Source organism: Malus sylvestris, chromosome 15 (genome assembly GCF_916048215.2).
Source record: "Malus sylvestris chromosome 15, drMalSylv7.2, whole genome shotgun sequence".
Lineage (NCBI taxonomy): Eukaryota > Viridiplantae > Streptophyta > Magnoliopsida > Rosales > Rosaceae > Malus > Malus sylvestris.
In genome coordinates this window covers 10123951-10138627 of record NC_062274.1, presented here as the reverse complement: position 1 = coordinate 10138627, position 14677 = coordinate 10123951, and the positions used below count along the sequence as shown (strand labels likewise).

At 38.8% G+C, this 14677-nt stretch overlaps 2 protein-coding genes and 1 long non-coding RNA gene across 3 annotated transcripts; 1 reads left to right on the top strand and 2 right to left on the bottom strand.

The window, feature by feature from the left end:
* Positions 1–282: 282 nt before the first annotated feature.
* On the bottom strand, positions 283–933 carry LOC126604987 (uncharacterized). Its single transcript, XR_007616811.1, has 2 exons — positions 643–933; positions 283–545 (listed from the first exon to the last, which is right to left on the bottom strand). It is a non-coding gene; the product is annotated as an uncharacterized LOC126604987 (long non-coding RNA).
* Positions 934–1456: 523 nt separating this feature from the next.
* On the bottom strand, positions 1457–5859 carry LOC126605175 (filament-like plant protein). Its single transcript, XM_050272534.1, has 5 exons — positions 5441–5859; positions 4654–4808; positions 4097–4277; positions 2276–3594; positions 1457–1961 (listed from the first exon to the last, which is right to left on the bottom strand). Exons 2-5 carry the CDS (start codon positions 4762–4764, stop codon positions 1797–1799), a joined length of 1776 nt encoding a protein of 591 aa, XP_050128491.1. The 5' UTR covers positions 4765–4808; positions 5441–5859; the 3' UTR covers positions 1457–1796.
* A 2738-nt stretch (positions 5860–8597) lies between these two features.
* LOC126602132 (uncharacterized) lies at positions 8598–12962 on the top strand. The gene is made up of 4 exons (XM_050268960.1): positions 8598–8801; positions 10023–10145; positions 10226–10315; positions 10490–12962. Exons 2-4 carry the CDS (start codon positions 10044–10046, stop codon positions 12713–12715), a joined length of 2418 nt encoding a protein of 805 aa, XP_050124917.1. The 5' UTR covers positions 8598–8801; positions 10023–10043; the 3' UTR covers positions 12716–12962.
* The last annotated feature ends 1715 nt before the right edge of the window (positions 12963–14677 follow it).

The window sequence follows — 14677 nt, the reverse complement described above, 5'->3', positions numbered from 1 at the left end:
CCGATATTACCGATATTTTCTTCCTTGACTACAAGTAATGAAGGTACAAGAAATCTTAGGATAATAACATTAAGAACGAGGAATTAACAAACTAAAAGTTGTAGTCACTTAGTACTACGATTTAGCGGTATTTCTCTTCACTTGTATCTTGTAAGTGAGAGGTTAATTCTCGCCACAAATGAATTTAAACCATATTATTACTAGCTCATTGTGAGACTAAACTCACTCTCTCTCCCTCAATGTGAATGATATTGTTTGTTTGTTTTTTTTTTTTTTTGGTCAAAGGTAATTTTTATTACCAACAGAACAAATTTATACAAAAGGCGGTCCAAATACAAGTGAAGCACAAAGCATAATGATGGACCTCCCACACAGCAAAGAAAGCCCAACCCAAAACAAGAATTTGAGCCCCAAACAACAAAACAAAAAACAAAAACCTAGCAGCCTATTACCCCAGCCGCCACCAGAGCACCTCGAACCGAGCAACCTCCAACGCATCACCGGCCAACACCTCAAGAAGACGCCGGAGATCAAGCCACTCCAAGCTGCAAAATTGGAAAATAAGCAAACTTCAACATCCGTATGCAACCACAACAAAGATCGAAACCACCAAACAAAGGAAACCAATGGAAAACTACAAACCACAGGCAACGGGGCCGAGAATGGCAAACACAAGAAAGGTGGTGATGTGATCACCCAAGCCGGAGCTCTACACACCTTCCAATAAACATCACATACCACAATTAAAATTAAACATCACATACCACAATTAAAATTGGCCCAATAGTTTTTCCCGCCTCTACCCAGTAACCCATTAACTCGTTATATCCTTTCTCATAAGCCCAAATAAGAGAGTTTAGCACATCTGCCCTCTTGACCCTAAGGTTCACCATTTGATTGGCGCATATACTTTGCCCTCTTGAAAACCTTCTTATATATATGTGTAGAGTGTGAGGAATTTGGCTAGCCACAAATAGAGATAGATATCACTTGATTGTGATACAAGTAGACAGAAACACACTTCTAATTTTATCAAGAGGCTTGTATCTTGAAGTTACAAACGACCATTATAAATGTACATAGGAGTAGTCTACAATTTTAGACCGCGATCGACATGTCTCTTTTAATATTGTCCAATGCCTTATGAAAGCATGCTTGGTCCCTTATGGTTTGCTCTTAACACGTCATCACACGTGTGACAAAGTTTCATACCTAATACACGCAAATAGGATGGCAAGAAGCAACATGTAATTCACACATGGCCCAACATGCATCTCATGCAAAGTACTTTTCCTGGAGTGAGAAACAATGTATTTGGCCTTTATTCAATTCCTTGAAGTTACAGCCTTGAGAGTAAATTTATTATAAAATGTCCCACAATCTAAAACTTTCCACAAACAACTATTTAGTGCTACGGTCTAATGATATTTTTAGATTCCATTTTAGCTAAAAGGAATTCAAATCGAATTAATATCGAATGTATTAAAAAAAATTTCCATAAACAATGTGCCTTCCAATGTATTATTGTACTGTACCTTGTTTCAACATTACCACCACGTATGTAAATACAAACTGTAGATTGAGGGGCATGATTCCACAGTTATTGCTATACAATGAATCTTAAAAGACCTATCTACAAATTTTCTATTACAATTCTTTCTATTACAATTCTCGTTTGCTGCCTTCAAAATCTAGCAAAAAGCTCACCAAATTCATTAAACCCACCAATATTTGAAGGATTTGGCTAATCATCTGCTGTTTTCAAAATTTATACTAGCCTCAGATTTGGGTGTAAATCATGTTGTTCCACACTGTATCCCCGCGCCGATAAGCTCCGATGGCCTTTCAGAGTCCACCAGGAAGTCCTCCAGTGTTGCAAGTGACTTCAACTGTTGGCCAAGAGATGCAATTGTTTTCTGGCACTCTGCGTATTTGTTCGCAGCCAATGCTAGCTCTTTCTCCTGCCACAAACAAGAATACAACATCAAAAACCAACATATCTGAAAGATAATCTCTAATCTCTTTTATTATTCTTACTTTGATTAGATCGCATTCCACCTAAGCCTAATTTTATTCTTAAACTATACCTACACCATATATTGTTTCCCAATGAGTCCATAATGTTTAGCTCTCTTTTCTACTCAATCCTACCATCCATCTACCATTCTCATTTCCACTACATATATATTCTCCTCACTTTTCCTTCTATTCCAACATGCATAGTTTCATTTACTATAATTTGAAAATTGGGTTTAGTGTGTTCAAGAAAACCAACCTGCTTTATCTTCAATTCACCATTAGTACTGCGCAATCGTTGGAGCTCATCCTCACGCTGGAGCTCAGCTTCACGTTTCATACTTAATAGCTCAGTCTCCAGTTTCTGGCATTTGGCCACATTTTCAGCTGATAAATCTCGCTCCTTAGAAACCTCTTCTTCCAGTGAACTAGCCTTTAAAAGCAAGGAATTGTAGTCCTTTTGAACAGCTCTTAGTTGTGACTCTGCAACTTCTCTCATTGTTTGATAGGACTTTACTTCTTCCTGTGCATCATACATCGAGTCATTTGCATGAGCCAACTGTCTTTTAAGGTCTTCCAACTTCGTATCAGCCTCTGTAAGTTGACTCTGTGATGTCTCAAGCTGCTTTTGACACTCAGTCAGAGTCATCTCGAGTTCCACTTTTTCTGCTGCCATCTTCTCTAACTTCCCCTCAAGTTCCACAGTCCTTTGTATCATGGTTTCAAGTTCAGTTTTTAAAGGGTTTTCCCTAACGCTAGGTTGACAACAGTTGTCATTTTCTGTATCTGGAGTTGCGGCAAGCCTTTCCATTTCAAGAAAATCATCCATGAGATTGATTTCTACTGAAGGGACATATTTTCCAAACCTCTTCTTGTTCTTAAACTGGCCAGGTTCTGTTATTTGAGCAGGAGCCCGTGAATCTGACTGGCTTGGATCATGCTCCAAGCCACTCACTTTGTGTGTATCCAGATCAATTGCCACTATCCTCTCCCAACTATCTGACTGGCTATCTGTAAAAGACTCTGCGCAAACTGAGGATGCAGAAAAGGATTTGTGATCATTAGCAGGTAATGCTTTGCGAGTCAAGACTTTTAGCTTACGGCACTCAGCTTCAAGCTTAGCCACTTTTTTTATGCTCTCTAAATATTGCTTGCTGGCTGTTTCAGCAGCTTGGGTGCTCAAATCTCTCTCAATAGTCCTGACTTCTAGCTCCTTCACTCGAGAAAGAAGCTTAAGTTGAAGATCAGAGTTCTCTTTTTCAGTAGCATCAAGCTTTGAAAGCAAATCAAAATCAGTTGAGGCAGCAGCTCCCGATTTAGCAGTTTGAAGTTGTGCTTCGAGCTCAACAATCTGACTCTCAAGCATGGACTTTGAACTTTCCCACTCACGAGTTCTTTTGGCAACAGCATCATTGGTATTCTTGTCTTGCTCTTCTCGTGCCTGTCGAAGCTGCCTCACGCATTCTTTCAGTGCTCCATCGAGATGACCAACTCGGTCTTCAAGAGCTGATTTTTTCTTATTTGCAGCCTCAAGTTGCTGTCTTAAACGAACCGCTTCATTTTCAGCCTTCTCCCAGCCTACCATTATAATGGAATAGAGGAACAACTAATGAGACCCTTTTTAAAATAGGGATAAGCAATATAATGTAAAAGTATCTACGACATCCATTGTAGAAATACTTGAAGAAACATTAAGAATATGACTTTCATGAAATTCTTGTTCTTGGAAAAAGAAAACTGTTTCAGCAAAATCAAGTAATGGCAGATTGCATAAGTATGCAAACAAATGCGGATATATAGTCATTAAATACCATTCATAATAAAATGTGCCTTAAAATAGGAAGAAAATGCAGTTGAGAAATAGGAAGAAAATGCAGTTGAGAAACACTTTAGCTTTCTATTTATATCGTTTACATGTTTTCTCTAATTTCGGTTATTAATTTTGAGATTCACATCCTTAGAGTTTCTTTTTTCAGAGTAAAGAATACACATTATGCACAACAAGATTAAAGAAAGTAGCCTAGATTTCGAACTGCAGTAAAATATAGTGGGAGCAAATGGAAAGCAGAAAAGTTAAAACCTGAGACAGCTTCTTCTGCAACTTTAGCATGCTGCTTTACCAAATCATCTTTGGCACTACAGTTAAGAAGAGCAGCGGATAATTTCTCCGTCAAAGCCTCAACACTCCCATTAACTTGTCGATCATCGGGTGGAGCTTTAGAAGCGACTTCTGGCGATAGAATGCCATGAGTTGGATTTGCCTTTGACATCAAAGTAAGAAACATTTAAGTTTGATCAATAACATCACTTAAACAGATTCAAGTGGAACTCAACAACAAGGAAAGCTTTTAACTTGTTGACAATGAATTCTCTTGCTTTTTCACCATTTTAGAGAGAGAGAGTGAGTGAGAGAGAGAGAGAGAGAGAGAGAGAGAGAGAGAGAGAGAGAGAGAGAGAGAGAGATGAAAAAAATGGTTTTGTGCAATCGAAAGAAACAAATGATTATCATTAAGTAACAACATGTTAAGCAGAAACATTCACATCTGCAACATTCATGCAACTCGACAATCCAATTATTAATCAAACTTCAAATGCAAACTGAATTGTACGAGAACAATTCATGTGAATGCCATCAACCTGATCATCAGAAAACCTTTCAGAGTGAGAAGATATGGATCCCGAACTCTCAGTGTCGCCGGGACTCTTGTCTGATGACTTCCTTTGCCATAGCCGACTCCGCCTGTCCATCTGGAATATCAGCAACGCCACAGCATCTCGGTCAGAGCCTTGGCCTACATTATCATCAAAGTTTCATGATAATGTTAGGCACCATTAGAAAGCAACAGGCCACCTTGACTCGAGACCCCAAATACACAGTTGTGCTTAAAACTTAAGGTTCAAACAAAGATACGATAATTTAAATCAGAACCCAGTTGAGTAACTTGCTGTATAGCAAATGTTCAATCGTCAGCAGAATTGCTTAAAATTCACTTAAAATATACAGTCCAAATTTTGATCTAACTAACCTCCACCAGTATTCCAGCACCAACTACCAAGTTACCAACCCAAACAAAGAAAAAGAAAGAGAGAGAGAGAAAGACATAGGACTCTGTCTCTATTTGTATGTAGATTCAAAGTACCCCTTAATTTAAAGGGCAATACAACTGGGATGGAACACACTTGCTTAGCTTGCTTGCTGATGCTGATGAGTCCTGACCCTTCACCCACCCAACGGCCAAGGATATCCCAAGAAACTGGAAATAGATATACTACCAACTAAACCCAATCCATTTGTAGTCACTTATCAATTACAATTTGCAAGGAATATATATATATATATATTCAAAAGAAATTGTATTCTACAAGTACAAATAAATTGAAAAAAATGAATCGAATGACAGTAAATAAGTAGAAGACAACCAACCTGCAGATGCTGCAGATCTCAGGACTCAGGAGGAGGGGGAGGAAGCAGGGGCAAAGCTTCTTTCTTTTTGTCTTTTAATTTTGATTTGATTTATTTTTAATTTTAACCTTAATTTGGAAGAGAGGTTTTTCTTCTTCCAGGTTGAGGTCCATGGAAAAGGACACATGTGTTTATCATCATCGAGTCATCATCAACACCTCTGCGTTTGTCTTCTTTCTTTCTTTCTTCTTCCTTGGACTTTGCAATGCTTAATGGTGGCGTGTCACCCTCATTCCCGCCCATCCACCTCTCGCTCCCCCCGTCTAGTGTACAATTCATCCCCTTGCTTTTCCAGCAACGTCTCACTTTCCCCCTTGCTTCCCCAACTAGTAAGGTCGCGCCACTTAATCCCTGGAATTCACCAACACACAAGCTGCCGCTATGTCGTCTTCTGCGTCAACGAAATAAGTACACATAGATAAACACTTACATACGTCTCTATTTTATTAGTACGCGATGTCACTGTATGAGTACACTCGTGTTATATAAGTCCTCCAACGCGACTAGACCCCTCTCTCATCATAATGATTTAGAGTAAACTGTCGATTTGCCCCCTGAACTATCACCCAACTTTCGATTTGCCCCCTGAACTTTTTAATTGGAAAATTAAGGACTTAAACTAATTTTTTTGGCCGATTTCCCCCCTACCGTTAGTTTTTCATAAATTTCATCCAAATTAACGTTAACTCTTATCATGTGCAAACCACGTAACTCTCATTTGTGGACAAAAGCGTCATTTCACTAGACCTTCAGACAGAAAAGCTATAGAATCACACATATTTGCATAGGTTTATATTTTAGAAATCTAAGGTTTTCAATTATTTTAAAGAATGAAGTGACCGAACTACCCACACATGTTGTGCATATGCTTCCATTTAACAGAAATTTGGATGGAATGAATGAAAAATTAACAGCAGGGGGCAAATCGGCCAAAAAAATTAGTTTAAGTCCTTAATTTTCCAATTAAAAAGTTCAGGGGGCAAATCGAAAGTTGGATGATAGTTCAGGGGGCAAATCGGCAGTTTACTCTAATGATTTATGGAGTGTGATATCCACACACCTTTTTTTACTTCTCCCACACCTTTTTAGTTTTCGTCCGTTAGATCGGATGAATTGAATAAGATCAACGGACATAAATTAACAAGGGGTGTGTAAGAAGTAAAAAATGGTGTGTGGATAGCACACCCCATGATTTAAAAGACATGAGTACACTAACATTCTGACATCACATGCAAATGAAATAAAAACATGTGTAAGTTTTTGTGTATATTTTCTTATTTTATTGACCAGTGTACCCGTGTTATATAGATTTTATAATTAATTGATTTATCTCATAAAACTGTCATTTAGTCTCATTTCACCCCATTAAATTGGTTTTGTCTTATTTTCGTCTCATTAGCTCTCAGTTCACTCTATTTTTATCCATTTTATCAAGTAAACATTAAATTAAAAGGTAGTATGGACACTTCATTTGTTACACAAGCAAAGATAAGCCACTTGATTGGTCGCGTGGCACTTATATGACAAATTTGGTTAATCATCACATATTTACTAGGGCACATGTGAATTGTGGCGAGAAAAGTTGGGGACACAACTTATAAGGTCGGTGAAAGAGGAGAAAGAAGTTTAGGCTTGAGAATCCAATCCTTGAGTTCTATTGATAACTAATGTTCTTGGCAACAATGACAATTCGTCGTACACTTGGAGAAAATCATGGGTTTGAATTAGAGTTGTCAAAAACGGAAATTAGATTGTTTTACTGGGTTAGAGCAGTTCCACCGGGGGTGAGAAAGGCCAACACCCAGCCAAAAAACCAACCCGACACCCAGTGAAACCACTCCAGCCCAGCATTTTGATCGGCACCCAGCCTAAGTTAGTCTCCAGGCCAACCCAAAATCAACAGAGGCGTGAGCTGGCCCGTATGACGCTATGTTGACACCAGCGTGACGTCGTGGGCATTTTTAATTTTATTTCTGCAATCTCCACCTGCACCGCCCTCGTCGCAATCTCCACCTCCATCACTCTCCGTCGCGCCTCCGACGCCTCTCGATCCCTGGAACCCCATCTAATACACCCGTACGCCTTCTTCATCTACGCCCCATCTCAAATCCCTCCTTCCTCTTCCCGATTTCCATCCCGCCAATCCTGGGACTCCGGTTGCTACACACAGGGACCGCGCAGAGATAGCTCTCTCTGATTCAAGGAACAAGAAGAAAGACCAGTGCATAATCACTTCCTTATTTGAAGAAGAAAACATGGAGAAAAGGGGGGGGGGGAAGAGAGAGGAGAGAGACGGTTGATCGGATAAATAAGGGGAAAAAGGATCGGAGAGGGAATGGAAGCAGTGGGAAGGAAACAAAAATGCTAGACCTTTCGAGAGAAAGGAAGACAAAAGAAAAAATGAATTAAAGTATAAAATAGTAATTGATATGAATAAAATAATATAATATTAGATAAGCTGGGTGTCAGCTTATTTTTAGGGGTGGAGATGCATTTAGCCTATTACTGTTTATTAGGGTCTATCATTGTTCACTGAGCGGATAAATGCGCAAGGTACTGGCGCAAAGTTTTTAGGGGTGGAATTGCTCTTAAAGGCAAAAAGTTGTGTCAAAATGAAATGTTCATACTACTCTGTAATTTAATGTCTGTTTGACAAAATGGATAAATATGAGGTGAACTAAGACTTAATGAGACGAAAATAACACTTTTATAGTGCATTTGTTGTATCAAACTATCTCGGACTGTATTAGCTTCAGAGATTAAATTGAATTGGCTTGATATGGATTAAGCCGTACTACAATTGTGAAACGTTTGATGTAGTATTGGACTAGCTAGGACTATATTTTTATTTTCAATTTTAGTTATGAAAACTTCTAATTGACCTCATAAACTTCCCAGCTAACAATCATACTTATATTTCGACAAAAAAAAAAAAACAATCATACTTATTTTAGAAAACCCACATCACACTTATTTCAGAGAACCCAGATCCTAAAATTTATCAACATTTCAAATTTAATCTAATATAGTCTAATGAAATCTAGTGAGGCAAACAAACGGCCTGCTAAAATAAGGCTAAATAACAGTTTGAGAGCAATCAATTAATAAGTCTAAAAAAATAAAAGCGGCAGTTTTCCCTCCTGTTTCTCCAGTTCGCTTGCAAATGGGTTGTAACCTTTCCCTATTCCATCAAGTCGTCAACTACCCTGTCATCGGACCCTTAACGTAATTTCCCTCCCTCTCTCTCTCCCTCTCCCCCCCCCCCCCTCAACCAGTCTCAAGCAGTGCACGTAAACTAGGCTCAAACCACAACCACATTCAGGTCTCTCTCTCTCTCTCTCTCTCTCTCTAACTGCATTTTCGCATTTTCCGGTATTTGGAATTTTATATATTTTGCTTTTCTGATGTTGCCTGTTCAATTTCTAGAATTTCTGTGATCAATATCAAGCCCCACTCCAGTTTCTCTCTCTCTCTCTCTCTCTCTCTCTCTCTCTCTCTCATTATTATTATTATTTTTATCATCATCATCATCATCATCACATATTCACAATTTGTTTAGTGAAAACGTGATTATTAGAATGTGATTTTAACTCGACTGATACTGAGTTTATGGCAATTGAGAAAATGCAGTTTTTGCTGAAAATTGGTAAATTATGGTTGAGAATAACCCTAATTTCCCGGGATTCCTATTTTCTAGATTCAAAGATTGGATTAAAAATTTGCAAATGACTACTTGAAAGGAATCATTTGCAATTTGTTTGGTTGGTATTAAGGCCAACTTATGGACCATAAAAATGTTAGATAGCAGTGATTAGAAATGCACTACAGTCTACATGATCATTGCAAAGTTATGCAAGAGAGAATTGAAAATGACTACTCCAATTCAACATAGATTTGGAACTTTGGAGTAGTAATTTCCAAATCCCTCTTACATAACTTTTGAAGTGATCATGTTGGGCATTCCTTTCTCGAGATTTGGAAGTCCCTCGCCTAAACATTCGTAGATGATAAATTTTTTGTCAGTATGCAACACTAACACTGCCACTTGTTGAATAATCAATCAATTTCATGTTTTTTTTTTTCTCAAGTTCTTTCTTTTAATGGTATTTAGTAATTAGTAATCGGATAACAAAAATAAAAAAAGGAAGGAATCGGAAAACTTAGGAATAGAGGGAGTAAGGAAGGGAATGGGATCAGATCAACTACCCCTAACTGATATGATTCCTGATTTTGAGGTATTTGATTAAGAATTCCAAAAGGAAACCTATAGTTTTCCGAATTCATATGTGTAAGTAAACACGGGGAAAAGTTAGGGAGTGAAATGCTTCACATACCTACACTTTAGTAAACGCAGGAGCTTAAAAAAATTAAACGATTACAACTCTTATTCCTTGTAAGTACTAAGTAAACATTGATGTCATTTGATCAAAATCAAATTCAATTACCTACTGATGTTAGTTAGTGATATCTGAACATTCTTCCTTTATTATAACTCAATTCATGGTTTGTAAACTTCATCTTTGTTGGAAATGCATGCTTACAGGTTCGGTTCCAGTGAGAAAGCATGAATCGTGTGGAACTCTTGTCTGATCTCTATGCATTGAGACAGTTATATGGACTCCTCCAGAATGGCGAAGGCTGGCCGCAACATGTAAATTCAAACAATGTAAGTTAGCACTCTATGCTCTTTTGGTTTATAACATTACTTTCTATGTTCTGTTGGTTCCTGATATTATCTTCGTGAAGGTGGAAAAAGCTTTGGACACGAGAGCGCGACAATTGTTAAAAGATCTTCTAGATAATGCGGCTGAAAAGATTTTCAATACTCATTTGAAGGTACTTTTGTTGCATCGGTGCACTTCTGCAGTATTAGCTCTGCTTTGTGATTTTCTTAACCTGCTTCGCTCTTGTGAATTTATAATTTTCTACGACATAGGATTTGTACGGTATAATTAATTCATCCTGTGACTTTTATTTCTAACTTTGTTTCTAACGGTCTTGGTTTTGCAGATGATAACAACTCAGGCAGCTGTTAGTAGCAAACCTTGCCCCTCTCAACCAGAGCAACCCAAGGCTGTGCCTAAGAAGAATTCTCCTCTTTCCCCAACAGTTACAGTGAAATCTTCTCCTAACAGAGTCTTGAATGATGATGGAAAGGATTCTAAAAAGTACATGTTCGCTCCAGAGGAGGATGGGTCACTGAAGAAGCTGAAGCCTGAGAGAGAAATTGCGGAGTCTAAAGTAAGCATCTCATCGGACCTGCCTGAACAGAAAAAGAAAATGTGTCGAATCTGTTTAGAAAACAATCTGAAGAAACAGTACTCAGCCAAGGAAACAAAATTCTCCAATGACAGAGTCAAGGTACCTGACAAAAACAGTGTTAGTCAAGATAAGCAACATGATTGGCATAGTCATCTCAATGTTCTCGATGAGCATGCTAAAAGATTACAAGAATCTAATACAAAGTCCACAGTGAGAGGGAATGACATCAGTGAAACTCTTGGAAATCCAAGCATTGTTTCTGGTGCTTGTTCCCCAATATCTCCAACAAGAATGGATAGCAAGCAAGAAGTCGGTTTGTACCCGATTGGCCAGAGCGAGGAAAAGTCAGATGAGGGTAGTGATTACTCTAAAGTAGTTGCAAATGCAATCAAACAAATTGAGTCGCGCATTTTGGCTGTGCAGTTGAGTTCTTTTGGAATGGCGAATTCCTTCAACAACGATGCTAATGAACATGGTTCTTTCAAGCGCGACATTTCATTTAGTCCTTGTACTCCTACTCCTACAGCGCAGATAGAAGAACGGGTAACTCCTCCTCCTACTATTAGTACTACTATTACTAGAAGAGAGTTGAGTGGTATGGACAAGTCTTTTCCTTTGTTGGGTGGAACTCAGTTGCTAACTCGTCAGGCGAGTCAACTACTGTCTCAAAATCCGACTGGGAAGTTTGCTTCTACTTCTAGGGAACATGGTTCCTCCAAGGGCCTGATGGAGAGACTTGGATCGCTGAGATTCCCTCCGAGTCAACCAGTGAGTCGGAATGAGAAGATGGCAGGTTATGTTAATGGTCTAAGTGTTCCTACGCCAAATCAGGCTCCTATGCACGTTAAGACACCTGATCAAACATGGAAAACCACTCCAGTCCAAAATGCAACTACTAGAAAAATAGGGGCTGCAAGATCTAATCGGTTCGTGCCACCTGAGTCCATAGCTTCTTCAGTTGGACATGGACCTAGTTGTAAGAAGTTGATGAGTCAAACTCGGAGAATTAGTTTAGTGACAAACCAGAGACATCATACAATGACCGTGAAGCCAGTTTTGTTAGATGAACACAAGCCTAGTGGGACACACAAAATGTCTTATGCAGGCCAACAGACGAAGAGAATGCCACGAAAGCAAGTATTGGATATGGAGGAGGAGACTAGCTCAGGTTGTACTGATTCCGAAACATGGTCGACGTGGACAAGTGAGACAAATTCTGAAGCTGAAAGCAGCGCTGGTAGTAATGAATACTCAAGGGAGGATTCCTGGAGTCGAGGCCTATCTAGGAGACGTACTCGTGATATTCATATGAGAATGAGAAGTGATCTCTCTTCCTCAACAAGGTCGATAAATACGGCGGCAGAAGTTAGTGCTAGTAGTAGTTCACGGAATAGTAGCTGTAGCTCATCTATGGAGGGGGAGGAGGAGGATGATGATCTCTATAGCCGTAAAAGATATCCGGACAAGTCAGTTGGACGGTTTAGGAGGCTCAAGAACAGGTTGGGACTCATATTTCACCACCATCACCATCACCATCACCACTATGACAGAAATGGTAATAGTGATGATGATCGCTGCCATACTGGATGGAAACACCTACGGAGGAAGATGTTTGACAGCCACAAAAACCCGCATGGCACCCGAGAAGGCAGAGGGAGCAAAAAATCATTGGTGAAAGTGAAAAACATGTTGCATAATAAGCAGGGGGAGGTTGGGCATTTTCATGCGCTGTTGGAAGGGCTGTTGAGGCACATAAGGCATTCGAAGAAATCCAATAACTACTTGTCAAAGGGAGGAGGAGGAGGAGGAGGAGGAGGAGGAGGAAGAAGTTGCATTATTAGGAAGAAGAAGAAGTTGCATTGGTGGCAAATGTTTCGACGCAGGCGAGTCAAGATGCAGCCGAATAAGGCTAAAAGAGGGCGTGTCAAATTCGGATTCACCGCTAAAAGACGTCCAAAGCTTAAAATCAAGTAATTATGTCAAGTTTGCTACATTCATCCATTGAGATAAATGAAAATGTGCACAAGATTTAACAGTTAATTTGTATAGTAGTGTGCCTTCATTAATCGCATATGTTAGTTTATGACTCGTAATTGTATATAATCATTGCTTTGTATGACCTTATTGGGCATTCCGACAAGAGCCGTTAGATATTATTAGTACATTTATCATCTGTTGTCAAACCTCATAATGGAGGGGATACAACACGATGACTTTCCAAGAGATCACCTTATCCTAGTACTACTCTTGCTCAATCTCGTTTAATTTCGGAGTTCTGTTGGAATCCGGTTCCAGTGCATGTGAGTTAGTACGATCGCATTCGACAATTCATACCTAGTAATTGTTAAAACCTTTGGTTTGGCCATGGTCCATGAACTTTATGGCCTTCCTCCCTACGAGAGCAGCTAGATATTATTATTATTAAATTAATCGGCCATCATCATATCCCAAGACCCCCGAGTCCTCGAAACGAGAAAACAAATGAGCCGCCAAAAATAGGCTAAAAATCAAGAAGAATAAAAAATAAAAAATAAAGGAGATGCAACACGAAGACTCTAGGAGGCCACTTATTCTAGTACCATTTTCATTCAAGATTGCTTAAGTTAATAGTGTACATGTGAGTTAGTATAATTACATTTATTAGTTTATCTTTCGTAATTGTATACAGTCGTTGCTTTGGACATACTCCACGAACCTTATGGCTTTCCTCCCTACAAGAACCGCTGAAATGAGGATACAAATGAACCGCTAAAAATAAGGAAAAAAATAAAGACAGAACATAAAGAAAAATGCAACACGAAAAATTAACAAGAAGTCAACCATTCTGACACTATTCTAGTCTCTCGCCCAAACTCCGCTAAAAATAGTTTTCTTCTAGTTGTGAGAAAACCCAAACCCAAACCCAAGTTTTTTACTTTTTCGACGGGCCCTGGCGGTGCCCCCACTTCGACAACTCCGCATATTATATTCTATCAATCATTTATCATTTCCATCTTTTTAAGCTTAGCAAGTAAAGTAAGAAGAAAAGAGCGGATAAGATCGGAGTTCAACGAGTGTCGGATCCATGAGTTCCTTAATGTAATATGGACTATGAGCTTCTCTCTTCATCTATCTCAACATTATAATAGTCTTGAAGACTAGCTTGCTCTACTCTTTGGTGAAACTTGATCACACATTCCACAACATGCGCTTTATTGCGAGTCTCGAGGCTTTTCTTTGTCAAGTCCGAATTCACTCTCTTCCTAATAAGTTTAATTTCTGAACTTCCTTCTCCAGGAAAGCTTGTGGGGTTCATGATATTTTTTTCTTTTTATTTATTTATGATATTTTAGGTTTTTTTTTTAATATCAGTATAAAAAGAATCAATATAACTAATAATTATGTGGCAAGACATGATTGGTTAGTCTTCATGTCTTTAAAGGTCATTTTATACTAGGATAAATTTGTCAATACGAGTATCAATTAATCGTGGGTGTGGAAATAAGACACTGGAGTGGGCTTAATAGCACTCAACAAATGAGCCACTAAAAATAGGCAACAAATTAAGAAAAGTAAAAAAAATAAAGGTGATGCAACACGAAGACTCTCAAGAGGTCACCTATCATAATATTACTCTCATCTAAACTGCTTAAGTTCATAGTGTGCATGTGAGTTGGTACGATCACATTATGCCTCGTAATTGTATACAACCATTGCTTGGGGGGGGGGGGGGTGGGGCATACTCCACAAACCTTATGGCCTTCCTCCCTACAAGAACCGCGCCGAAACAAGAAAATAAATAAACCGCTAAAAATAAACAAAAAAATAACGAAAAAACATAGAGAAAAATGCAACACGAAAACTTATCAAGAAGTCTGTCGCCCAAACTCTGCTAAAAATAATTTTCTTCTGGTTGTGTTGTGAGAAAACCCAAACCCAAGTTTTTACATTTTCGAG